Source organism: Vidua macroura, chromosome 17, assembly GCF_024509145.1.
Source record: "Vidua macroura isolate BioBank_ID:100142 chromosome 17, ASM2450914v1, whole genome shotgun sequence".
Classification (NCBI taxonomy): domain Eukaryota; kingdom Metazoa; phylum Chordata; class Aves; order Passeriformes; family Viduidae; genus Vidua; species Vidua macroura.
In genome coordinates this window covers 11,441,886-11,468,774 of record NC_071587.1, presented here as the reverse complement: position 1 = coordinate 11,468,774, position 26,889 = coordinate 11,441,886, and the positions used below count along the sequence as shown (strand labels likewise).

At 36.9% G+C, this 26,889-nt stretch overlaps 1 protein-coding gene across 3 annotated transcripts; it reads right to left on the bottom strand.

Annotated features, from left to right (window-relative positions):
* Positions 1 to 313: 313 nt before the first annotated feature.
* SYCP2 (synaptonemal complex protein 2) lies at positions 314 to 25,170 on the bottom strand. Of its 3 annotated transcripts, XM_053992716.1 has the most exons (46): positions 24,993 to 25,170; positions 24,195 to 24,239; positions 23,430 to 23,570; positions 23,063 to 23,191; positions 21,789 to 21,893; positions 21,207 to 21,231; positions 20,448 to 20,533; positions 19,523 to 19,611; positions 18,965 to 18,999; positions 18,207 to 18,349; positions 18,076 to 18,128; positions 17,815 to 17,860; positions 17,535 to 17,630; positions 17,103 to 17,163; positions 16,409 to 16,557; positions 15,522 to 15,596; positions 14,917 to 15,075; positions 14,109 to 14,208; positions 13,513 to 13,631; positions 12,576 to 12,636; positions 12,420 to 12,477; positions 12,081 to 12,217; positions 11,690 to 11,787; positions 11,340 to 11,458; positions 11,068 to 11,098; positions 10,729 to 10,793; positions 10,566 to 10,623; positions 9,889 to 9,944; positions 9,333 to 9,381; positions 9,043 to 9,217; positions 8,590 to 8,660; positions 8,043 to 8,222; positions 7,140 to 7,323; positions 6,471 to 6,718; positions 6,190 to 6,360; positions 5,898 to 6,062; positions 5,427 to 5,517; positions 4,754 to 4,915; positions 4,294 to 4,421; positions 4,003 to 4,097; positions 3,822 to 3,921; positions 3,348 to 3,406; positions 2,955 to 3,033; positions 2,480 to 2,536; positions 2,040 to 2,141; positions 314 to 911 (listed from the first exon to the last, which is right to left on the bottom strand). In XM_053992716.1, exons 2-45 carry the CDS (start codon positions 24,216 to 24,218, stop codon positions 2,073 to 2,075), a joined length of 4,401 nt encoding a protein of 1,466 aa, XP_053848691.1. In that variant the 5' UTR covers positions 24,219 to 24,239; positions 24,993 to 25,170; the 3' UTR covers positions 314 to 911; positions 2,040 to 2,072. The 3 variants fall into 3 exon arrangements, with proteins under 3 accessions (XP_053848691.1, XP_053848690.1, XP_053848689.1); XM_053992714.1 differs by lacking the exons at positions 314 to 911; positions 23,063 to 23,191; positions 23,430 to 23,570; positions 24,195 to 24,239; positions 24,993 to 25,170 and adding an exon at positions 926 to 1,040 and having other exon boundaries at positions 21,789 to 21,835; XM_053992715.1 differs by lacking the exons at positions 4,754 to 4,915; positions 23,063 to 23,191; positions 23,430 to 23,570; positions 24,195 to 24,239; positions 24,993 to 25,170 and having other exon boundaries at positions 21,789 to 21,835.
* Positions 25,171 to 26,889: the final 1,719 nt, after the last annotated feature.

Sequence of the window (26,889 nt, the reverse complement as noted above, 5' to 3'; positions counted from 1 at the left end):
TCACAAGACAAACATTTCTCTGCAAGACTCTGAAGTGCTGCCATTCTAGGGAGTCATTCAATGTTAAAAACTTCAAAAAGGCATTCTTGGTCCTGTAGCTTCATTGAGATGATCTCCATGAAGTGTGAAAATAATAAAATGCAGGCTGTCAAAGTGCTTGTATAGACTACTACTGAATTGCTGTGAGGTGGGGAACAGCCCCCACAGAGTGTCAGTTCTGCCCCAGGTGGGGATGGAATCACAGGAATTGGAGCTGCTCCTGGAGAGACTGTCAGGCAGGAATGGAAGGTAAGGACACACAGTGCAACACAAAGTCTGTGTCAGTGCAACATTTTTAATGTTTGTCTTACTTCACTATCAGCTGAAGACTTGAATGACCCCATCACTTGATCCAAAGATGTGTTTTTTCCTCTTTATTGTAATTTTTTAACTTGCTGGCTTTTCACAGAACTAGGTAACATCATAACTAGCCTTTTAACATACATATATCTATCATTTTATTATTAATAATATAGGATTAATTCTTAACAACAATATAATGATAGTCCAGGTGCAATATACAAAAAGGCTAAACAGAAAGGAGAGCAAAGTTTCTTCAGCAGAAGAAGCATTTTCAGTTTGGGATGAGCCACTGTCAACTACAGACTAAACTTGGCTAATAACCCATGTACAGTATGTTCTGTTTAGCAGTGATGCACACTTCCACTGGCAAAAAATGATATAAAACACATTAAAATTATGTTGAAAAACATAATAAAAATACAGAAAGGGTAACTTGGACCAGGTTTTAAATGCCAAACACTGCCCCTGAGCTGTGTCACTGCTGCACCTGAAGCCTGGGGTAGCTCTGAGTGGCTCTGTCCTCTCCACGCTCTGATCCTTCCTCAGCCAGCCCGGCCTCTGCTCCGCTCCTGGGGAGGCACAACCAGTGACAATTCCAGAGCCACTGAGCCCTGGCACTCAGCACTGCCTGCCTGCTGCTGGGGGGGCTGTGGAGGTGTCTGGACACTCCCTGGGCCATGGATTGTGCTCAGCTCCTGCTGGAATTTGGGATCACACCTCAGAGGGCACGTTCGGCTCAGGGAGGCTGTTCTTCCTCCCAGTGGGACTGGGAAACAGGCCTACAGTGCACAGCTCCTGTCAATAACTAAAAACAAGGCTGGAATATTATTTTTCCCATATGGCCTCACTGTATGAAAGAATTCGGGCCTTGCAGTGCACTTTTAAAACCTTGTACAGTTTAGAGACAAGTCCTGTTTCATTCAGAGCAGTGGAAAGAAAAGTTTAACGTCTCTCGGAGTCCATCTAGTGGAGATCACAGTGAGCACAGGCTCAAAAAAACCCCAAACCACACAAAACCAGAAGCTCAGAAAACATTCATAGTCTGATGTAAATGGGATGAGTGGACCAAATTATTTACTGGAAATTTCACTGTAATTATTTCCAGAGAGACAACACAGCCTTGTGGCTTTAAAATTCTTACCCAAAATATTTGCACAGCAGCTTTATCTGACTTCTGACTGATTCAAAGCAAAACAACAATGGCATTGAGTAAAAAACCCAACAGACACCATCTGTTTTTCTTGACTTGTTTAATAGAACTATTTGCAACACAGTTCCAACATAAGTGTTGAGAGTGTTCTCTCAGAAAATCCTGCTGAAGTCTAACACCACAGACTAACAGGACTGAGATCAAACCAGGTGGTTTGGTCCCTAAATAATTCCTGACTTGTATTCTGGATCAGACCCAAAACACAGATTCAAAGTGAAATTCAAAGTGATTTCTCTGAAAGTCAATTAAGTAACCTATAAAAAATTTTAAAGACTTATTTTAAAGTAAGCATGTGCTAAAAATAAAATGGAATATTACATTTTAGCAGACTCGGTAAAATATTTCCAAATCTCACAGGTAAGTCTTATCCACGCAGATTTTAGTATTATTAAGGAAAATATGCTTTCATTACAGCAGTGTCCTTGAGTATGACGAAAAAAAAAGAAAAAGTTACCAAATTTCCCATTACAAAAGTGTTTATATTCACCTTGAATTTCAGGAAGGAATCTGAAAAATCACTTCAGAATTCTGCCTTTGATTGAAACAAGGTCTGCAATCCCCTGCGAACGTTACACAGCTCCTCTTCTTGCTGTAGAAAAAAAAGTTATATTTATCACTTTTATCACATGCTTTTGAAAAAAGGCAGATTTTATTTCATGTATTGCAATCCTGGTGCACTGTACATGCTGCTTAGACTATCAAAGATGATACTTTTCAACATTAAGACAGAAATAGATGAGTCCATTCACATCTCCCTATGGCTCCCATCACTCAGGTAAGGTTTTAAATATAGCAAGTCACTGACATTTGCATTCTGATTAACTTTTATTTTTGATAGGGGACTAGAAATCAAAATTTTAGTAATTTAGTGTTCAAACTGCAAAAAAAAAAAATAAACAAAAATGAGGACAAGACAAATTTATTTACCATTTCTTTCAGAAATTTCTCTTGGAGTCCTTTTATGTCTTCTTTCATCAGATGCATCTACAAAAAGACACTGAATGCATCTCCTCTGCTCACAACTGCCACCACATTTTCAAGGAAACAATGATATCCCTAAATATGTCATAACCAAGAGATACAGAAGCACATGCAGCCACCTGCCTATAGAAAAGGATGTTTTAAATTTTTTCTTTCTTGGATGAGTAACACCAGTACACAAAGTCACAGAACACAGAATAAATCCTGATAACTGCACACACCTTGCAATGGGTGAAATCTAGGCATAAACACTGGATATTGTGAAATTAAGGGACATTTTACAGCAAAAACTAAGAAAAAATACTATGTATCACTAATACAATGTTGAGGATAAAATCTTCAGGGGAAAATCTTCACAGGGAATCTTCTGTGGGTACAACTAAGGAATTATTACAATGAGCAAAACAGAAGTTCACTGTACCTCTGAAGTAAAAACATTTTCTTCACAGCCAACAGAATGGTAGATATTCTTTTCAAATGAAGTTTTAAGAATCTGAATTCTAAAGAAATAAAGGCAGTTCAAACAGCTTTGCTACATAAGAACTTCCTACAAAGAGCACAAATACATCCCATTGTTGGGAGTCTATTTGCATTTAAAGCATGGATAAATATCCCCATCATTGTTACTGCTGGAACAGTCCCTCAGCTATGTGGAGAAGTTTAGCTGGAGAATAACTATGTGAACATTTTAATCTCATTTCTCATCAACCAGCTCTCTCTTATGGAAGAATTGCAGAGAGAAGAGAAGTTGTGCTCATCTCCCTTAAATGAACAGAACACAAATTTCATCCCAGGATTAGTGAACCCTACTGACCTCTGCTGCTCATTTCTCATGTACATACTAAAAGTGCGGGAATGCTTTTTCCAAAAAGTCTGGAAAGAAAAATATGAAGCGATATTAATCAATGGGAACTGATTTTCCAAACTAAAAGTCATTAATTTCTAATATGAACAAAATGACAACCACAGACTCAACACAGAAGGGGCAGGAGTTACACAGCCCCCACAGGAGCTGGAAAGACCCAGCCCATTAAAGCACTTGTAGGAGTTTATTGCAGGAGGAAAAACATACAGGAGTTCATATAGTGGACACATGTAGGAAAATACAGAGTGACCTTGGGATTCTAAGAGCATCCTGACACTCCAAATGCATTATTTGAAATTTGACCCAACTGGAAGAAAAAAGGTACAAGCTTTGAAAATCAACATTAATGATATTAAAGATGATGTGAATGATCTACAGATTCCACAAGAATTCCCTTTTACCCATGAACAACTAAATACAAACCGAGAATTCTTTCTCCATGATTTTCAGGGACTGAGAGTCCTTTTCAAATTTCTCAAGCTCCTCAGTGAGAGTAAAATGAAATTTGTCCAGCTGCCTGATCCTACCAAAACAAACCAGGTTACTTGCAGAAGGTATTCACTGCATTTTAAGGATGTTTTAACAGAAATCTGCCATTACTGACCTGCATTCATGGAGTTGGTAACTCATTGTTGCCAAATGCTGATGGGCAGCTCTCAGTGTTTGCTTATTAAAATTATCCATTTTCCGGAAGCGGTTCTAAGAGGATGTTTTAACATGAAATTCAGATTATTTGTACTTTAGGAAAAAAAAAAAAACACAACAACCTGTAATATGTTCAGTACTGCTTAATATCACAACAAACCCCCTTTAAAAAATGTAATGGTGTGGTGCAAGTCAAGCTGTCACCCATGTGCTCATGTACTGCCCAAGTGATGCACATGAAGGGTCTTGCCTCAATTTTCTTGGTAAATTCCTTCTGGAGCTGCTGACAAATGCTGATGGTTGAGCAATCAGGCTTCCAGAATTCCCCATCCAAACCAGACAGGTCATTTACAGATTGAGTGGAGACCCTTTCAGACACTGAAGAGAACAAAAACATAACGTCAAATTCAGTATTATAAAGTCCCCAGTCTGAAGTTAGCACAGGGCCTAGGACAGCTTTTGTTCTATATAAATTAATGTCATCAATTACATTAGAAACCAGTTTCTATTTGCATATCAATTTTCTGACTTTTTATATGGATCCAGTAGCTAAATATTTAGTATTTTTTATTCTTTGTTTTAATACATAAAATGCCTTTTTATGGATATTCTATTTCCCTGTTAAAACTTGAATTTGTCACATTATTTTAGATATTTTATTATTATTATTTAGATATTTTAGAACTTTGCACTGGCAGTCCATGACCAACCTCTGCAAGTAGCAGCATCATCTGTTTTAAATAATTTTTTGGGCTGTAAACTTATTCTTCTCCTCCCTTTCTTTTCTTCCTCTTTGCTTGTTTCTGCCTCATCAGAGCTGCCTTCTGTGGCACTGTGATAAGTTCGTTTGAGGAATGTTGCTACACTTGGTCCTTCAATAAACATGGAAACAATGCTGAATTTTAGCATTATTTTTAACAATGAGATGGGAGGATAAAGAAGATTTTATTGACACAATGGATGCAAACTCTAGGAAGATATATCTTGGCCTTAGAACATGAGAATTATATAGAAATCAATAACCATTACATTTACAGAGGGCACGTTCAACTGAACAATGAGCATGTCTGGGATGTTTTCTGATAAAACCATTATCCCCATTTTTTTCCCAGTATCAGTAGGAACATCTCTAACTTTTTATCTGGAGTGCAACTAACTCTTTACTAAAGCTGCACTTTGGAGCCTGATTTTCAGTTTTTTTGGGATAATGAAAATAGCAGAGAAAACGAGAAAAAAGAGTAAAAAAATGGAATAATACTGAAAATATATAAAATATAAGAAGACTTTAAAACTTTGGCCATATTATTATGCCAAATAAAACATTTTTCTTAACCTCTATGGAGGCACTTAGGAAGTCTTTTGCTTTAAATTAAATGTCTGTACCTGACTCATTCATGGGGGAATAAGGTTCTCTAATCCAAGACTGTACTCTACTCCTGCTGGAAACAGACAGTGGGGATGGTGCTACACAATCCTAAAAGAAAAGTCACTGATTTATTTATTAGCCTCAAAATTAAATTGCTTTGAGAAGTGTCCATCAGGAACTCACATTTATGTTGTGAAAAAGAATTTATTTTTTAATTGAAAGTCAGTAAGAAAAGATTTACTTCCTGTTATTTTTTTTTAAATATGAATTGTAACTGATCTTGTTGGGATATAATTCTTTCGTTGTATCCATATGATAAACAATTCTCTAATTTATCTCCAATATTTAAAAATTAACTATTAGCAGGTCCCAAAATCTGTGTTAAATACTGAGATGCATTTCCCTTAAACCTCAGCACCTGGAAACAGAGATAACAGAGATGCCAAGCTGCAGCTCTCTTCTGGAGAGCAAGGAATGCACTAACTCACCTCTTTACTTTTAGTGAGAGGTTTGGTGGGATCCTGGAGTTTGCCTTTAGCACAAAGTGTATCTGAAAAGCAAGACTGGGGACTTGAATCCTCATTATTCCCTGTTTCCAGCACAGCTCCCTTTGCATGTTTTCCACTGTCAGCTTTATATGCTGTTAGGCTGAGCTACACATTAAGAAAAAAAAAAAAAAATGTTATTGAAAGGAGATGTCCCTTAAATCTCACCACCTGTAAACTGATAAAGCCAAGAGCTGCAGGTCTCTTCTGAAGAGCAAAGAATTCAGGAACATACCTCTTCCTTATTTGTGGGGATAGGTTTAGTGATATCCTGAAGCCTTCCTTTAACAGAAAATGTGTCTGAAAAGCAACGTTGGAAACTTGAATCTTCATTATTGTTACAGGTTTCTGCTGCAGCTCCCTTGGAATTTTTGCCACTGACAGTTTTATATGTGGTTAAGCTGAGCTGCACATGAACAAAAATCCCCAAACATTATTGAGAGAAGAAAAAACAGTTGGCAGCTAAATTGAACAATTTCAGTTAAAACAACTCTAGAGGAAGGTTAATGCTCTTACCAAAGATGCTTCAGTTAAAACTGGTGAGAAGCTTTTCCTTCCAAATGTCAACTTTGTAACTGCTGTCTCAGGGGACTCAGTTACACCCAGACTCTGCATACTCTTGTTTTGTGCACAGAAATTACTGGGAGAGGTTCCTTTCTCAGAGTTTAGCATCTCCCTGTCTTCTGGTGTTGACTCCTGCAGACCAAGTGACCTCTCACTGGAGCTGGGCTCTGGACTGGCATCTCCTGACACTCTCTCAGAACCTGGGGAACAGTTCCTGCACTGTCAGCACCAGCAGTGGGACTTACACAAGGGCAGCCAAAGCCCCACACTGCTCCCTGCTCCAGCCCTGGGAATTTCCAAGTCTCAGATGTGTGGAATTTGGCACAGGCCTTGCCACACTTCCCCCTTCTCCCTCTGCCACTGTTTCAGCAGTACCAGATTTGTTCTAGCACTGACATAATGTGTTTCTATATTACCCTGATGTCAAATAACTGCACCAACCTACAGAAGTGTTAGTGAGATACTAATACAACTCCTTAAATTATGTGGAACAACTGGAATTATGGGATATCTCAATTTAAAAGCATGAAATAAATGTTAAATTGTACTGCTGTGATAACCCTCAATTAACCTCCACCTCTTGTTTCAGTACTGCTAGAAATTCAAAGTGAAAACACCTACATCTCATTGTCTCAAGGGAGGCAGGGCTCTCAGCTGAAGGCATTTCCAGCTCCTTCTGCTCTGCAGAGTTCCTGGATTCAACCAGTGCTTTCTGCACATAGCTGTCCACTCTCTTTGGCTCCACAGGTACAGTCTGCAGTACCTTTGGCTGCTTGCAATCCTTGTTTGGCCCATTCATATGTTTCTATTAAAATATAAAAGTTATATAAACATCTCTGTAACCACAGTGGCCATAAAAGCTGATAAAGAGAGGTAGAGATTTATTATCTATATACCATTGATCAAGCAGAAGACCCATCAACAGAAGTACTTAAATCCAGAAGCAGATCAGGTTTCCCAACACCAATAAACATTAATTTCTTTACCTCAACACATAAATGTCTATTCTTATGGACTACTTAACTACTGGAGGCAGTCACTGATGTTTCAGGATTTAATGAATAAAGTTTATAAACCTTTTCATATATATTGACATGTTATGCTAAAACAATGAAAATGTTTTAGCAACCAGTGTTCCTTTACTAAAAATCCATTTGGATATTCAGCAAATGTATTGACACAGCATTACCAGCACAACATTAACTCAATAAAATTTAGCTCATTAAACCCTCCCAATTTAAGGACATTTTCAAAATACAGCACACAGTAGTTCTCTGCAGCAGAATAAATCTCATAAATAGAAAACAAAATCTATTATGACTAAGAAGATTATTTAGGACTGATTTTCTTAGCAGCTCAATACTCATAATTTAAAAAGGGGCAGTATTAAAACAAATAAAATAAAATTAAATTTGCTTATGTTGGACACTTTAAATTCAGGAGTACCAAGTAGAAAGCAGAGCACAATTTACTTTGAAAAACATGGCAGGAATGGATTTTTAATAATCAAGTGGAACTGCACACCTGTATTCTGGATTTCTCCTCCTTGGAGGTACATGCTGGAATCCTTTCTTCACTCTCAGACTCAGAACTGGAAGGCTCTTTGTAATTTTTTGTTGCTGCTGCTCTTCGAGGGAGTTTTTCTCTGGTGGATTTTACTATCATTTCATCTGTTTTTGAATTCTGGGGTTTACATTTGTTTATCTTTGGAAGAGTAAAATAACCTTCAGTTAACAAGAATGATCAATACATACATAAGATAAAATGGCAGATAACTTGGTTTAATTTCTTGAAACTAAAAAGGTTTTACTTTACCAAAGCTCAGAGAATTCAACCATGAGTCTACTAAAAACAACACAAAATGTACAAAATCATTCCAACTCACTCATGACTGAAAAAACATCTAAATATTATATGAAAAGAATACAGTACTTGAAAAGAATAAACTGTATTTAACAAATTATCTGGGAGAAATGTCACATATTTTTGAAAAATTATTTTAAAACAGTTTCTGGGGGGAATGAAGAGATTTTAATCCATATTAAAATTCTAGTTACAAATTTATGTTTACCTTTTTCTTATTTGTATTTTTGCCTTTAGGTTTTTCCATGTGGAAAGCAGGTTCCAAAGATTTTTTTGCTGCTACAATACAAGAAGGTTGAAAAATCAGGAAAATACTCAAATGTTTGACATTAGTTTCAGCTGTAAAATAACAGAATCACTTTCTTGCCCACAGATGGATTGATTCAGTAACTGCTTTCAGCCCATTATTTAGAAAATGTCATTTTTTAAATTGACAACAACTTGTACCCATCCCATCCTTCCATAGTTTTCCACATTAAAATACAGAATTTATGTAAATCGATCTTTATAAATTATTCGAACTAACTTGAAAATTCTTTATTCTTGGAAACAAAACAAAAATATATTACATTTGCAACACAGCACGGGCCATGCTGTGCACTTTGTATCTATGGACAAACTTATTGCACCATTCTTCAGAAATAAGAAAAAAATGTCTTACTTTTGTCTGTGCTCATTGGTTTCCCTGATTTTTTACTTCTACTGTAATCAATTATCTTGGCTTTAGGTTTCCTCTTGGATTCCTGCAGCCAACTAATCTCTGTCTTGCTGTCATCCCCTCTGTTTTCAGTGTCCGAGTCACTAAAGAGATGCTTCTTGTCTCGATTGTTTCTCGTCTACAAAACCCAAAAAATTCCTAAGTTATTAATTTTTATACATAGTCTGCTTACATAACTGGAATTTAAAGGCAGGAGGACAAGCTATGCTGATCCATAAAAATCTGAGCCTTACCTTTTTTCCTCCCTTCCCTTCTGTGCTGGATTTATTGATGGTTGTGCTCCTTAATTAGAGAAATAAAATCCATCTTTAAACAATACATTTTAAAATACTTTTTCTAAAGCTTTCTACTATTCCCATGATATCTGGATTAAAGATTCAAACAAAGGTACCTACTTTTGGGTCCACATTATTTTGGGATTACCTGTTCACCTTAAACCCTAAAGGTTCTGTTTGTTTCCCAATTATCAGTAGGGGTACACAGTAACAACACAGCCCTTTCCAGGAGGATCATTAAACAAAAACCATCCTCCTCTGTTCAGGAGTTTCTCTCCCTGTAGTATTCCATGAGGAGAACTATTTCCTTCATGGAACACATCCTTTCCTTTTTAACACCCTCCCAAAGGACCATCAAGGATTAGCCCACGAGAACACAGGAATGTTTATTGCTTAAAAAAACCAACACAGCCAAGATATTCTTGCCAGGCAACATTCCCTGGAATATTGTGACTGCCTGCTGGGGAGTGCAGCCTGTACTAGGATAATCAGCAATCAAAACAGAACATCCTACCCTCTTTTGTTTGTCTCTGTATGAACACTCAGTTCAGTCACACACAATTCTTGGACCTAAAAATGCAAATAGAGAAGAAACAAATGAAGGTTTTCAATGGTTATAGAATCTGTACAAAATTAAACAGGCCACCAGTCAGAAACTGCTAAGGAGGTTTTTTCCCTTAGTTATTACACTCAGCAATTAAGGGTCATTAATTTCTATCTTAGAATTTATTTAATAGAGTTGACATTAAAACCAACAGCAACTGACTGAAGCTTTCAGTATCTCAGAGCAATACAAGAGTTCCCACCCACTTACTTCACAACCTTCCCCAATTCAATCCTCTGAGCCACAAGAAACAAAACTATCTTTTATCATCATTAGATTTTCGTTTTGCTCAAACACCTGGACAAAGATCTCTTTAAAATGGGGATTAGAAAGATGCCAATAACTTTTTCAGGATAATTTAAAATAATGATACTCCTAACACACTGTTTAATTCTTAACTCAGGAAAAACATCATCATAGCCTGAAGTGGCCAGAATCTTAAGACAGAGTATATTGCTCAATATTTGAGAATGCTGGAGGTATTTACAAGGCAAACTTTCTCCCCCACTTAGTTCACTGATATAATTTAATTTTTCAGATCTTAATTATACTTTCAGTATAACATAGAAACTTCAGTTATTTCTTACTCCAAGCTTGATTGTAGGCTCATCAAACCCGCTGATGTTAAAGTTGTAGACATCATCCCTGTCAAACAGACAGAGATCAATTTTGTGACTGAATTAAAGAACATTTCACAGAGTCAGGTGTGGGTAATCAGAAATTGTGTTTGAAAATGTTGTAACTACTTACAGAACATGACCAGCAGTTATATTAAGAAAAGAAGCAGTTTTTAGGGTCCTGTCCTGAACTTCTTCCTATCCATAAATGAAAAGTTAGCTCCTCTGTCAAATTTGGACTGTGCATTCATAGACAGTGTTATCTCAAAAAGCAACTTCTTCCTCATGAAGATAATCAGGTTGATTAGCAACAGTTCAATATGGCAAAACATATCTGCAGTCAATGCATAATTAACATTAACATCTACAGTTAATATTCAGTGGTATTTATGAACTTTCTCTTTACACATATTGACTTCCACCATGTATGTATATATTAAAAACAATTCCAACAAAAGCACTAATGTGTTACCTTGGAGATCCAGGATTTATTTAAATGCGTCCTAAAAATAAAGATACATTTTGTTAAATGCTAATTAGAATATATGCATTAGAATACTGCCTATATTAAAAAAAAAATCTCATCAAATCCAGTAAATTTATTCATGCATTTAAATACAACATCAATTAAAAGATGGATTAAAAGAGCCCGGGTCCTTTCATTTATCAGCATTCATGGGTACATCACAGAGACAGCCAGAGGCACACAAAAATCAGCACAAAAGGAAGTAGTTCACATCATACCTGTTAAAGCCCAGGGAATCTCTTGCTTTGCACTTCTCATCACTTTTGTCTCTGTATCTGTCACTGATTTTACTGATCAGTGATTTGGCTGCATCTGCCATTTCTTTAGACTTTGGTTTCTATAAAAACAGTTTAAGACTCAACATTCAACAGAAGAACAAAGATGCAAACAGAACTTCAGGTTCCTAAGAACCCCCTAAAATTCATTAAATGTCTCCTAATGGATTAAATTACATCCATTTGAAAACCATTTTCCCTTGCATGACAGTAAACCCACCAGTTTTGAAACACTGAAAATTGGACAATTCTCTTAAATGCTAGTGGAAGAAACAAAGGTAAGAACTTCTCACTGTCTTTGACTGTTTTGGATTTGCAGTCTCTTTTCTGATGAGAACATCAGGGTCCTCTTGTGCAAGGTCAGAATGCAAAGATGTGTCAGACACTCTGGCTGAAAGAAATGTTTTAAACCATGGTTCAGTATTTTTCCCTTCTATATTTAACAGTTTCAGTTCCAAATGATCAAAACTCTGACTCTCTACTGAGGATGAGATCAATTTAATTTTCTTGGTTCTGTTTTTTTCATTTGTTTATCTGGAGAGGTACTTCAAAAAGCTGAATAAATGCTTTTTGTTTCACAGCTCTTTCACTACCAATAGTAATAAAGGGAAAAACAATCATCACTGCAATTAATTTCTCTGAATCTATTTTTGAGAGTAACAGTTGACCAAGCGTGACCATCACCTGGATGGGATGCACGTGCCAGTGATAGATTTGGCTTTTGCTTGTCCCCAGTTGTTATATTCTTCTCAGGAAGAGGGAATGTTCTTTTTTTCCATGTTTCAGTTTTATCAAAAGAATTCTCCAAAAGCCCAGGCAGCCTAACAAAGACAACACCATCCTTCTGTCAGAACTTGAGTCTTAATTATAATAAAAGTCTATAATAAAATAGGAAAACTATTATATCTTAGAGATATCAAAGCATTTTACATTGCAACAAAATATCAATTTCTGGTAATGCTTGAAAATTCTCCCTTCAAAGTGAGTGACAACAATGACTTGGAATTCTTTTCCAGTACTTACAAAGGTTTGTTGCTTTTCCCAACTGGCTGAGAATCAGGAACCATATCTAACAGTTCATCTAAATGAAACATTAATTTGGTGTCAATTATTATGGCAAAAGAAAAAATTAAAATAATTTTAAAAGTAAGGACTACCAAAGCTAGTAAAATTACTTGCCTAAAGTTTGCTTTTTTGTGGCCTCTTGTACAGTTTTTATGGCTTCTTCAGAATGCATTTGCTACAGTGGAATGTCACCCAAAAGGAAATATTAGTGCAGGACCATAAGCAGTACAAGCTCACAAACTTGTGCTTTCTCTAATAAAACTTGACTTTCTTATTCTCATTTCATGGAAGTGCTGTTCTAGTACCTTCCCATGTATTTTTGCCTCATTCCTGGTATCTGACTTCCTGTTTCACAGAATTAATTGTCTACTGTGCATCTCTGTCCACTCTAATAAGCACAGGAAGTAACACTGCCACTTACAGCCCACAAAAGCCAAAGAAATGCTCTAAACAAAACATTCTGTACATGAAAGCCCTTTCCAAAGCATGGCTGTATCAAAAAATGCTTCAGAGTCCCTTAGTCTGGGGCTTCACCTGGCTCTGAGCAAGGCAGATATTTACAACATTTATGTATTTTTGCTTCATAGTAGTGAATGCCTGATCAAAAGTGCACTAAAAAAACCCAATGTTTTAAATGCTGCAAGCTGAAGACATGAACATTTCACAAGCACAGCTGAATGTATTCTGTGTTTTATGACTATTTCACTACTGCATAACCAATTAGAAATTATTGCATGCACCTTTCTCCTATTATACACAAAGGAAGAACTGAGGCTCCAGAAATAGGAAGTTAATTCTGGGGTCAGAACTGATGAGTGAATGCAAATTGGGCCTAATTTTGTTAGAGTTCAGTCTGACTTCAAACATGTTAAACCTGAATTTCAGAGGGCAAGAAAATATAATGCAATAAAGTCAAACATACTAAAACATTTTCTAAAAGTGACTTGCTGCCTGTAAAACTGTACCTCTTTAAAATACGGATTAAGAACAAATTAGAATAAAAATTAATATTATTCTAAGAAAAAGACTTAGCTACAGAGGACATGCATACTCCAGGAGGTTCCTGACAGAAATTCTTTGTTCTGCTCTCATTTACTGTATCATTGTCAGACCTCTTAGTAGAGCTGGTCATTTCCAAAGGCAATTTAAATCTCCCTTTAAAAGGAGTGGCTGAAACAAAACAGAGATGTTTTATGGATAATGGATATGGATAAATGGATAATTCCATTTATTCCAACTCTGTTATGTGGAGATTAAGAGCCCACTGATTATGGATGTATGGAGGCAGAAGCAAAGCTTGTTACAGGCTGGCTCTGGTAGAAAATGGTTGGTTTCTATTTAAAGACTTCACTGTAATATATTTTTACTGAGTTCTCAGCTGGCTCCAGCACCAGCAGCTGCCTGACAGCTGCAGGAGAAGTGCCAGGTGACCCTCAGCTGTTGGGAAGGCAGTGCAACCCCTGTCCCACACCCTGTCTACGGACCAGGAGCAAGTGCCCCTTAAACATTTCAAGTTTTAAGCATCTGCTCAGGAGATTTTATCATTTCTCCTTTTCATTTCCAGCTGTGCCAAGGATCACAGTTCATGCCTGAGTGTCAAAGACCATTTATAGTGTATTTTTACCCTGAAAGCACTTGCAAACTTACATGTGCTGGCAAAAAACAGTGAACTCCTTGTGGACATACTCGTAGTTCCAGGAACAAGCAGAGATGCTTCAGACACTTTCCTTTTACGGGATGGAGTTATCTTGAGGAACAGAAAGAACTTGACCATAATACACTGATTTAAGGATGACAGCACAAGAATTCAGAAAATTTATTGCCAAGAGTCTCTTGAGACTTTCCATTATTGGAGTGTCAATTGCTGCTGCTGCAGGCATCAAGGTAACGTGATTTTTATGCAGTTATAGTTCAACAAAATATTTTTAAACTAAGATTGATGGGATTTGTTTTCTAAATTAATTCAATGAAGTATGGGCAAATCCTGTCCCTTGTTCACCAAGGGATTCCCTGGAGATTCTGCAAAGCTACAAACTAAGGAGAAACAGGTTTATGAACACACTACTGCCCCATGAAGACATGGTACTGTTTCAGTTTTTAGCCCCTCCCCAGCAGTCTCTGAGGCCATACTTGACTTTTCCATACTGGAACATCTGAGCACATCCTCAAAACCTTCTCTTTAAAGAGAACTCTCAGAGCATCATGGTCTAAAGATCATTAACAATTCCTTTTTATTTCTGTCATATTACTGTAGTTTCAAAATACTAACAAATTTTTTAGCAAAAGGATTTTTCTAGCTTAGTGTCAAGTCATAAGAAAAACAATCAAACTCTTATGACAGTACTAACTATATTCCAACTGTCCTATCTTGGTTTAGACTAGTAAATATTACAAATATATAAAGCAACATGCATTTTCTCCCTACTCCTTTTCTTTTTTTGACAATCCTACTTACCTTGGAGGAATCACCTCTGAGTTTTTCTTGGCTGTTATTTTTACTCTGAGTCCTCAAACTTCCAGGAGATTGTGGAGCTTTATATTTACTGAGTTTCTCCTCCTCCTCTACAGATTTTTCTTTGAAACCTGGTGACAACTGACTTTCTGGTACCAGAACCTATAGAAGATTTTAATTTCTTTTAATTAGTATGCAGTATTTGGATTTTATAATGTTCTATTTTTATACAAACACACATAGCAACTTCTTTACCCCAAGTAACACATCCCCCACTGGAGATTCTAATAAACCCCAGAGATTACAAGACTTTTAGTTTGAAAAGCTTCCAACTTAATTGCTATTTTTGTTACAAGGATGGGTTTTCAAGTAACAATGCACATAAAAGAACTTGCCCTGTGCATATTTGTCTGTTTTATTCTATGATTTGGATATTAATATCTCCCCAAAAAACCAATACATGCATGCTAGACACCACTTGCCTGGCTTTAGACTCATTGATACTTATTCATATTTTAAAGTCCTTGTTTTTACTGTTTATAAATTATGAATAATCAGACTCATTAAACAAATCCAAGAAACCATCTCAGCAGACTGAGGCAGACTACCTGTGATCCACTTTCATCAAAGACAATGCGGACAGTTGTTTTGGCTACTGATGCAGACTGCTTCTTGCTGAAATCCTGCAAAGGGATATGTCAAAATAGACACTTTGCTCTTTTTTTAAACCAGAAACAAAATATTTAAGTGAGAGATCGTAAGTGTCTGAAATCAGATTACAGAGGAAAACATACTGTACAAATTCACAGCAGTTTCATCCCTCATGAGTTCCTCAGTCAGACTTCAGGACAAGGGAGTTTGTTAGAAGCAGAAAGAAGTAAGGTATGGCTTGCTAAAAATGTTTTACTAAATGAGTAAATTCATGAGTGTTAATTGCACTGCAAAACAAGACAGCTCATGAATAATTTCTGAAAGTATTTGTAAGCAACCAGGTTGAGTTTCTGGAAAATTAAATATGCAGATTTGACATTAAGGTATGGTGTTCTCTTTCCAGCTTGGTAATTTTTGTTGCAATTCATTTTTAATCTCAGAATGAAAGAACCATTTCAGGTGATTGAGTCCAGCCCTGCCAAGCCCACCACGAACCCATGTCCCCAAGTGCTGCCACATCCTCATGTGTCTTAAATAACCCCAGTGTTGGGGACTGCACCACTGCTCTGGCAGCCTGGACCAGGGCTTGACAACCCTTCCAGTGGAAAGATTTTCCTAAAATCCAACCAAAGCCTCCCCTGGTGCAACTTGAGGCCATTTCCTCTTGTCCTTATTAAGCATCTTTCCCAAAGTTTAGCATATGATGCAGTTCTGTAGCAGTGATGTTAATGAGAAACTCTTGGTATGGAGAGCTACCAATAACCACAGCTGGAACATTTAAATGGCAATGAGACATCGAGTTTGAATCCATTTAAAACTATTCAAAAAGGTGTTTAAATCTTACCTTACATTTATGAAATCCATAAATCTTTATGACCACATCTTTGATTTCCAAGATAGAATCAAAACATAAAAGAAATTTCTCTCCTTGAAGAGTACCCACACTCATTGGGCTTTTCAGATCTATTGTTAATAATTTCTTTGAACCTTTTTCTGGACAAAAACAAGATTTGAAAAGCAATTTCATTTCATTTTAACAGCATCTCATATAATCTTTGTCAACACATGACACATTCTTTAGTTCAGGTAATTTGATAAGTATTTTATTTAATTCCCTCTAATCTACAATAATTTTATTAGCAAAACAATTCAAATTTTGATATTTTAGAAATACTTATTCTGTATATTATTCCACAGAATTTTCTTTGAAGGTTACGTACTATAGCTGCAGACAAATGACAGGTATTTACTGTCCTAACAAGTTCAAAAGGAATATTGTTACCTGTCATTATCTTATGCCTTACTTTGTACCGAAAAATTTCAAGACGTGATTATTAAATTCTTTTCCTAAAATCACACCAGCATGCCCAAAGTGCAGATGTGAGTGCAGTGCAATTTTGTCCCTGTCCAATTCCTACAATATTTTAAGTGAGAATTCTGCCTTGCTAGAATTAAGTCAGTACTTTAAGATTAATCAATTTGAAATTAGATTAAAAATCCAAGTTAGAATAAAAGACCCCATTTTTGAGTTCAAATACCTTCCAGGCTGTACATGTTGACATCTTCTTCTTGTATAATGACTGTTTCCCACTGCTGATCCTTATATGAAAAAGACATTTTGAAAGATAGGAAAGTATTGTATTACAATGAAAAGAAATCCAGTGATCAGTCATTCAGTGAGGACAAATTTCCAACTTTTTAAACCTCTGTTACACAGAGTGACAGGAACTTGTGCTTCACTATTGCTCGGTATGAACGTGTTAAACTATTCCCAAACAGCATTAGGAAGTCATTACTGTGAAATTATTTTATCTAAATATCAACAAAGCTGGATTTTTTTAGCCCCATCAACACTGGAATGCACACCTAAGTTCAACATGTTGAACATGGGGAAATAAAATCTGACACACTCCAAGGAATGTGGATTTGCTGCCTCAGGACAACCCAGTGGGAGACAAAACTCAGCTTACTGCATCCTCTGCTGCCACATAGAAGGAAATACTTCTGCTGCCAATGTTGAAATCAATCCAAAACTCTTCCAGGTTTTCATCCAATGGTATCTGGAGCTAAAACAAAAAGAATAAGATAAAACAGTAAGAGCAGAGAGCTGATTACTACCAGCTAAGAAGCCTCAGGTTGGTCTGAACCCCTGACAAACTTTCAGTCCATGCCTACTTGTATACTTCTGAAAAAAATAATTTTCTTATTTTTATCTCTATTTTTCCTTAACTAGAAGGCAGAAAACCTTACCTCATACTCATCAAGAGCTGCTGATAAACATGGGAATGTAAAAACCCTGTAAGAAAAGGATATTTTTTCAAGTATTCTACAGTGCTGTAAATAAATTTTGCAGATCTGAACATAGCAAATGGATTGTGTTTTCATAAACTTTAGAGACTTAGAGATCCCAGCAACCAAAGTAATTTTTACTCCAAGGAAGTAACATGAAATTTAATCACAACATAAAATCCTAAAAAAGAAACTATATTAGCATAAAAAAATCAGTTTTACCTTCTTTTGTCTCCAAGCATGCCATTCACCTGGTTAAGAAATTTTCTGCAATCCTATTAAAACACAGAAATTTCTTAAAGAATTGTAAAATGGAAGTTTCCCTCCCTGGAAATATTCCTCATGTGACTTACAGTCTCAAACTCTGAATCTTTAATTCCTTTAAATGCAGTGGACACAAACTCCATGGGAAACCACTGGGAGGCCAGAACTCTCCTTTGCTTCTCTGACACCATTCTGCACAGAGCTTCTGTGATGGCCACTTGTGTGTCATAGTCTGCAGCACAACATAATTCACAGCAGGAGCAGATTTAAATAACTACTGAGGTAGAAAATATTATCAGGAAACTGGGGTAAGCAGTGCTGAACATAATCTAGATCCCATTAGATCCAAACATGCAACTCATGAAGGATAATTAGAAAAAGAAGTATGGGAATAATGATTACTAAAGAAGTTATTTTTCAAAATGAAACCAAACAAACTTTCCAGGACTGTCAGAACGACAGCAGGTGTTTAAACAAGAGAGAAGTTTTCAACTTTCATCTCTCTGAGCTGGGAAATTGCTGGATACCAAAGTGATCCCTGAGGGAAGTTACAGTACTACTACCCATGGCCACAGCTCACAGCCACAAAGATTGGCTTGTTTGTAATTTTTCCTATTTGAAAATTTGTAATTTTTCCTTCTGTTTGAGAAAACAAAAAACTTCAATGAGTTTTCCATACATACAGACAGAAACATTCCAGGCTGCAGACTCTTTTCATGCAGTATTTATATTTTTCAGATAACCCTAACCATAACATTCTGCAGCTTCCAAATGCTTTCTCTGGTTCCTTAATGGGTCTGCAGCTAATTTTTAAGAAGCACAGTACTAAACTAACTCCCATGCTCACCTCCAGCATCCAAAATCGTCCTCCCCATTTCACTCCTGCCAAACAAAGGAACATTTCATCAAAATGTGACAGCAACACAAGGCCCAGAGGAAAGGTTTGTTATAAACTTTCAATGTATGAGACAAACCCCTGATTCCATGGAACTGTAGGACTTTTAAGGGGTAAATACCTCTGGGAGCACTGCTTGGGGACCTGAGTCACCTGACAGATACTATTTTGATTCCATTTGCTTTTCTCAAGTGCTGTAAAACTATTTCCAGTGTGAACAGCCCAACCTTCCAGTGACTGATTCACTGCATTTAAGCACATCCTTACAAATAGGAGTCCAATAGTTTTATGACAACTGGGATGGGGAGAAGCCTGATTCAGACTGGGAAAGAAGAAAATTCAGGCTTCTAATGGAGAATAACCCATGAGAATACCTGTCCACTGAGAATCCACAGCAAGTGCAGAAGTTGAGTTAAATAGGGACCAATCTGCACAACAGCTTAATAAAAACCACCTCCCAACTCTGCAAATGAGGGAATGACATAAAAATTATACTGAAGGATCATTTACATGACAAGTAACATCTCCTTTGTAGAAAGTATCTTTTTCCTGGCATCTTGAGGGATCTTGTCAAGCAATAAATTCAGTTTTTTTATTACCTAAAAAGAGTGGAAAAAAGGGAATATAAAGTAAGTTTGTTAAACTTTGAGTTATTCTTATTTTGAGCCCTTGTAAAGAATTTCATAGTACTGAAGAAAGCAACAGGCTTAAGTAACTACAAAACAAGAAAAGACAACAAGTTCTACATGGCTTTAAATGGTATTTATCTTACTAAAACAACCTCAATTTCAATAAATTACTTTAGTTTCAATGGGAACAGTAGTTGTTCAACAGTTGTTTCTTATTTGCAGGTTTAAATAGAGAAAAACTTCCAAAGCCAGAATTCTGTCTGCAGTTGATTGCTGAGCTAAAGTGTACCTTAAATTAGCATTAAAAAGTCTTTCCTTTGGGGATGTAGCTTTACAAAAGACTTTTTTGCAACTTTCTCTTTCTTTAGAGGGAAAATCCCCTGAGAGCCTGAGGTTATGGAAACAGGAGAAATTTGGAGAATACTGGAAGGAATGCCAATTTCCTGCAAGTGACTAAAGAATTTACAACCAACAACCTTAATCCTATTTCTGGCACTTGTGGAGCTCCTTTCTTCCTATGCTTTTATACAGCTTCCTCACCAGAACTTTAATATCACTGTTTTGGAATTTACTCTTAAAAAAAACCCACCAAACAAACAAAAAGCCCCACAACAACAGGTCAGCAATCTGAAAAACCCCAATATATAAACAACAAACATTCCCAGAGAAACATTATACAATCCTTCTAATCCTAGAGCACTACAATATTCTCTTTTTTGTAGCATCTGAACAATTAAATAACTGTCTCCACAAAGTCTGTTAACACACTAACCAGGAAACTGCTGCTTAGAAAGAAGGATGTTTACCTCCTGCTGAACATAAATATTAATTCTTGCATCAGTAATGAGGGAACATGTTCTCAGAACAAAGTTTTCTAGTATTTGCATTTTACCTAACAAACAGGAAAGAAAGAAATCAAAGAGTTGTCAAGAGTGCATGAGAGTGCCCCTCATAAATATTTGCGAAAGGATTCATTTTCATTTAGAAATAAAATACAGTGTGTCTGTCTTTTTATAAAAGATTAGTGATATGTAAAACAGAATAGTTACTTCAATTTATAGTAACCACGTTTCTATTCCTGTGCCTCACTGTGTAATTCCCCTGGGTAGGAGATTATTCATTTTTTTACATGTAGTTGGTCAATCCTATAACTCAGCTCTCTGAAATACAACTCAGGTGCTGGAATTTATCTCCCCAGGGCCAAGGAAATGAATCTTTCTCTTTGATCATGACACCAAACAGTCTGTGGGGACTTCCTCCCCAGTGCCACACTGAAAGGTAAGGGCAGGGTGGCAATCACAAGGAAAAGGTCAATAAGGAAGGATCACTGGGCTGTGCTGAGCTGTGACAGCACCTTAGAAGCAACTTCTTTTAGAAATAACTCAGCTCATTTGCCATCTCAGAGACTTATTGTGCTTTTTTACTACCCACAACAGCAATTCACAAGGACATCTGTCCATAGAGAAACCCCCAACTAAAGCTCATGCCACAGGAATGAGAAAAGTGGTCCTTTGTGTGTTCTGAAAGATACATTTTAAACTCTCATTTCTGCTTTTTAAGCTCACCTTCAGGTCTGCTATCACACACAACCTGCAATAAAAAACCCAAAACAAATAATTTTGATAAAGAAAACATCACAGCGTAAAAAAAAAATTACGCAACATGAACTCCAAGGAAGTAATCAAAAAGCATTTAAGAATTTGAAATTATTTTGTCCTTAACAAAGAATCTAAGAGATGATCCCTACTAACAAATGTGTTTTCCCAAAATTATATTTCAGTTAAATTTACTGAAATTATTTCATCAATGACAACCATTTTTATGAAGAGAAGAAAACTCACAGATCTTATAAACTGGATTAGCATCCCAGTAATGGGTGTAATCAAAATTTGATCTAGATGAAAGTTTTTTTTTTCATTCAGCATTTACTATTACTGGTTTTTTTAACTTTATTTCATGATGCCAGCCATGAACAGAAATTCGTATGACTACAGCAAAGTGTTTAACCCAAATTATTTCTAATCTATTTCAGAAGTCACTGTGATGTTAACTTGAGGAAGATATTAAATAGAAACATATTTAAGGGCCTTTTATTGCTAAACTAGTAACAATCACTTGGACAAATTTTATTATCAATGTATTTTTACCAGCAATGTGATGAAGAAATCTTCAGCCAGACTTGTAACCATTTCATTCTTTTCATTTCCTCTGAGGACGAAAATAGCTTTTAACTTTTCAAACCAGTTGACCATGTAAAGGGAAAAACAAAGGTAAATCTATTTTAATAGCCTGGAACAGGACCATGGTTTCTATTATATTTCAGTAAAACTATAAAAACTCTACAATTATTAAAACAACAACAGCATCCCCACTCTGCTGAGCAGATGTTAGCCCCAGACTGAAATTCTTCACTCAAGCCAAACAAAATTAGGTGATTTTAAGGACTTTTTAACACAAAAACTGGAGATCTACTTTGACACCTGCCACCACAGACAAAGCAGCTGAAAATTGATAATGGCTGAATGGAAGTGTGTTGTATGATGGGGTTAATACAAGCATAAAGTTATCACCCTGGTTTTGTTTATTATTAAATTTTGTTTATTATTTTGGGCCCTTGCAATGTATTTCATACCACTGCTATTGCTTAAGCAATAGGCTTAAGTAACTGCAAAACAAGAAAAGACAACGAGTTCTACATGACTTTAAATGGTATTTATCTTACTAAAACAACCTCAATTTCAATAAACTACATTTGTTTTAATGGGAACAGTAATTTCTTATTTGCAGGTTTTTTATTATTATATTGTTTATTGGTTATTTTTTTTATTATTAAGCAATTAAGAAGGCAATTGAGTAACTCTCATCTGATATTGCCATTAATTTTCTCCAGTGAAATCTCTGGTGGAAGCAGAAAGGAAGTGGTGTCTGCTGTTCAGTTTTTGCTCAGTTACAAATGATTAATGTATCTAACATGCAGGTTAAAATAACACCAAAAAATCAGATTAGCACTAAAATCTGTTGAAAGAGCAGGTAAAAAATCACTGCTGTGGGAATTAACAAAAAAAAAAATACCAAATGGCACCAGGCAATTCTAATTCCTGAGTCAAAAGCAATATAACAAAGCACATGAAAATATATCATCTTGTTTCGATTGCTGTAGGCATATCTAAATTAATTATATACTGCATGATTTGCAAAACCTTCACTGAGCTAGAGAGCATCCCTCTATATGGGGTCACATGACAAAAAGCATTTAAATATGAACAATTTTTGTTGCAAAGTTATGGGAATTTCTTAATTCCGACTCAATCAAGGACCAAATCAAACACTGAGCTGCTCAGCACTGAGGCATTTCTTAGGCACTTTATTCATGTTTATATATTTATTTAGAAGTTCACAGATGCTTTATGGTTTTACTTATCCTTCCAACAAGACCGTGTTTTATCATTGCTGGGAGCCCATCTTCTCCTGCTATGCTCATTTTTCTCCCACATTTCTGAACAGCATTTAGTAAAGTAGAAGTGCTTTTGACTTCTTGTTTGTCAAGTGCCTGAAATCAAAATTGCAACATAAGCTTTAGTGTGAAGTCCCACAAGAACCTGTAATTTAATTAAACAGATGCCTTTTTTGTTCTCAAAAGCCACCTTAACTGCAGCTTGAAGGGGAGATTTCATTAATACAATTTATTATTAAATCAACTGCTGGTGTCAATCAAGCCAAATGAAAAAAAACTTTTTCACCCTCTTCCAAAGATGGTGTAGATGATTTTGATGCAATGATTACATTACCCAACACAGAAGCTTGTCCAATTTGTTGACAAACTGTTTGCTGCATTTGTGAGAGACATTTTCACATTCTTCTGTGGCCAGAAATTGTTCTAAGGATTGGAAATCCTTTTTTCCTGTAGCTTCATCAATTAACTTCTCAAGCTGTAAGCAATATACCAAAGCAACTATATTACTGTATGCTTAACACTGATATAACACATTTAATTAACACAGATTTGATGCAAGTTTTACACAATCACCTGCTGCATTTGAAGCAAATACTCTGAATCACAAAATAATTAAGCATAAAACCTTAAGTACAGAGTACCCTATCTAATACATTTATCTTGCAAATACTTATGCACTGAGATTTTAATTATTTGCTTTAACTGGGTTTTGTTTCCACCTATTACAACTAAATTCCTACAGAAGTGTTTGTTGTATTGATGCCCCTTACTTGGTATATTTAGTATTTTACACTTCTGAGTTACTTGATCCATTTTGCCCCTTTATTCTTTCTAAATTTCTTTGAATTACAACTGGATTTCAATATTGTGATCTTAAGTATCACCTCAGTTGATTAACCTCTGCCAAATGCATATGATTTATTTTCATCACTAGCAATTTCCAGTTCCTCTTGCTTTCCACCCAGCTACTTTGCATTAAGCCATGTCAAAAGAAAATTTCTTCCTACCACACTGCACTGCCAAGCTAAAGACTTTCCTTACAATTAAATACTAGAAATTAAAACAATCAATGCTCATATCCTGTTCCATCAGCACATACCTTCATCTCACTCCTGGCTGGCATTTTTGCAATTCACCAACTCAGCTGCATAAAAGGGAACAATCATCACACTTTAAAGAGGTTTTGCAAACACGTTGAGAATCAGTCAAAATACATTACAAACTCCAAAGTTTGTCAGTGTATAAACGCTATATAAATGCTAATTAAGCAGCTAGGGATATAAGGAAACTTTCTTGCATGGATAAACAATTGCTTAAAGCAAAGGAGAGGAAGCAATGATGAGTTTGGTGGGACCTGAGAGGACCCTCGGGATTTCCCAGCAAGGAGGGAGCACTGAAGGTCAATACCAGGTTATTCAGGACAGGTGAGTCAAAGCAAAACTGCATACAGGCCTCACCATAAAATGGTAAATGAAATAATTTAACACAAACATGATAAATGACGCAGGAAAAAAAACTTCCTGATTACACATAAAGTGATGGGCTCCAAAGTGCTTGTCACCAGCTAAAAGCAACATCTGGGTAACAGAGGTTTCTGAAAATAGCATATTAATACTCAAGGGTAGGAAAAATATTTGTTTTGTGGAACATTTAAGAAAAGCAACAAATCTGTTCATGCTTTGTATGAATTATTTTACACCAACCAAACGATGTGCAATCAAAAACCTGCAGCTTTGGTCTCCCTATCCCAGACATTACACAGACAAAACAAATGGTGATTAAAGATTGGGAATGATATCTGTAGAACATCGATTGGGAACAAAGCCTAGCTACTCCTGTACTAAATAATACAGAACTAACAAATAAAAAATAAAAATACAGGGTGATTTTTAATTACTTTTTCCAACACAAGAACACAACAGGCCTCCTCTGAGGCCCGTGTTGGCACCTCACAGCTCTCCTGTCTCCGGCCCGCTCAGACAGCCCTGAGGAGGAAACAGAATTCCCTTTTCCACACAGGAGCCCCCCAGGCCCCGCGGGACGCTCCTGCCGGAGCCGGGGCGCGGCCTCACCGCCCTCAGCCGCGCGCCCTCAGCGCGGGCCGCGTCCCGCGGGCCCCGCCGGCCAATCAGCGCTCGGCAGCGCGGGCGCGGACCAATGGCGAGCGGCGGGGGGCGGGCCCTCAGCGCGGCCGGCGGGAGCGCCCTCAGCGCGGCGGCCGCTGCCGCTGGGGCACCGCGGGCTGTCTTTGTCTACAGCCGCTGCTTAGAACCGATTTCCGCGCACACACGGGAATTACTGGGCCTGACCGGCTAGACCAGTGTAATCCATTCCTGTGCTTAATTTAGAAACGCTTTCACTGCCCGAGTAAGTGCAAAGACACGCTCGGTTGCAGACCTGCTGTGGGCAAAGGGCTTCCGCTGACGTCTGTGGTGTTTATTATGCAGGGAGAGCTGGATAATGTGCTTAAGTGGAATCCAGCCGTGCACAGGATAATGTGCTTAAATGGAATCCAGCAGTACTGGATAAAGTGTTTAAATGGAATCCGACAGTGCCAAAGGAGGGCTTTACCTGTACTGGTGTGCTATTGGTGTATATTACCATATCACAAATTTATCATGAATCTCACATACTCCAAAAGAGTATTGAGAAGTGTCTCCGTTCATACCTAGAATAAGCAGCAATAGTGGAGCATCTAGGAGAGAAGTCACCTTTCACAGCAGGTAAACCTGCAGCAATTGTAAATTAAATAGTACTGCTGATTCCCTGAAAGATAAAAACTCAATACTATAAAAGGGAAAAAAAAAATACAAAAACAAACAAACTGCACAGAAAGTATTTAATATACCACGAGATGTCACTGTAATGCAAGAAAATGACAAGTGGTGTGAAAAGTGGAGTATCTGCACTGAGGAGCTGGGAGTGAGCAGTGCTGAAGCAGATTTGTAAAACAGCTTTACTGAGGAACCTCCTAAGGACAAAACTTCGCCTGAGAAACTTGGAGCATCAGAAGTTTTCTATGAAAACGGAATCCTCAATTGTGCTTTCACTATATGAAGCAGAAATAATCGAAGCCAGTTTGAACTCGAAGTGTCCCTTACCATGAGCAAACACAGAGGCTGAGCCTGTCCAGCCTTACTCATTCTATAGCAAAAGAGAAGTGAGACAGTCCAGAAGTGGATCACACACTTTCCTTCCTGCAGTCCACACTGAGATTACTTCAGCTCATTTCTCATTCTGTAACATTAGTCTGTTTTGTTTGGTTTAGCAGAAGGGAAGTCAGAGAGAAGTTTCATTGAGTTATGCATTAAACAGACCAGAACCAACAGTGAAATTATTTGGCCACAGTCATTTCAGACAAATGTGAAAACAAATAGAACCAAAACTCTTTAGGGTAGGCTAGCACTATTTACAGGGACTCTTATTCACTACAGTAGCAGAAATATTTATCCTTGTTACACTTAAAGGAAGACATTGTGCTGGCCAAGGTATTTGTAATCTTTGGCACAGCTGCTGTTGTGTATGAAAGGTCAGAAGTGTTGATACCAACAGTTTGAATATCAAGTGTCAAATGAAATACTTGCACATCTGAGATCACAGGGAGAGAGAAGTTGGGAAAGAAGTCACTACTAACGTTACACTCCTGTTGCCAAATGAATAATCACTCACTGCAGTTTTGAGTCTTTACCAGCTGTAAAGTACAACTGAGCACTGATGATACACTACACTAAGTGCTGTAGTTACTGACTATACATGTATATTACTGTGATTAAATTTGCAATTTAATTTTTTTC

What these genes read in the sequence shown, in the direction of transcription:
- SYCP2 (XM_053992716.1), bottom strand. Translation starts at nt 24,218, where the DNA reads ATGCCAGCCAGGAGTGAGATGAAG. An exon ending in ATAACTGCTGGTCATGTTCT is followed by an intron (nt 10,624 to 10,728) that starts GTAAGTAGTTAC and finishes TCTGTTTGACAG; the next exon opens with GGATGATGTCTACAACTTTA. An exon ending in TTTTAACTGAAGCATCTTTG is followed by an intron (nt 6,361 to 6,470) that starts GTAAGAGCATTA and finishes GTTCATGTGCAG; the next exon opens with CTCAGCTTAACCACATATAA.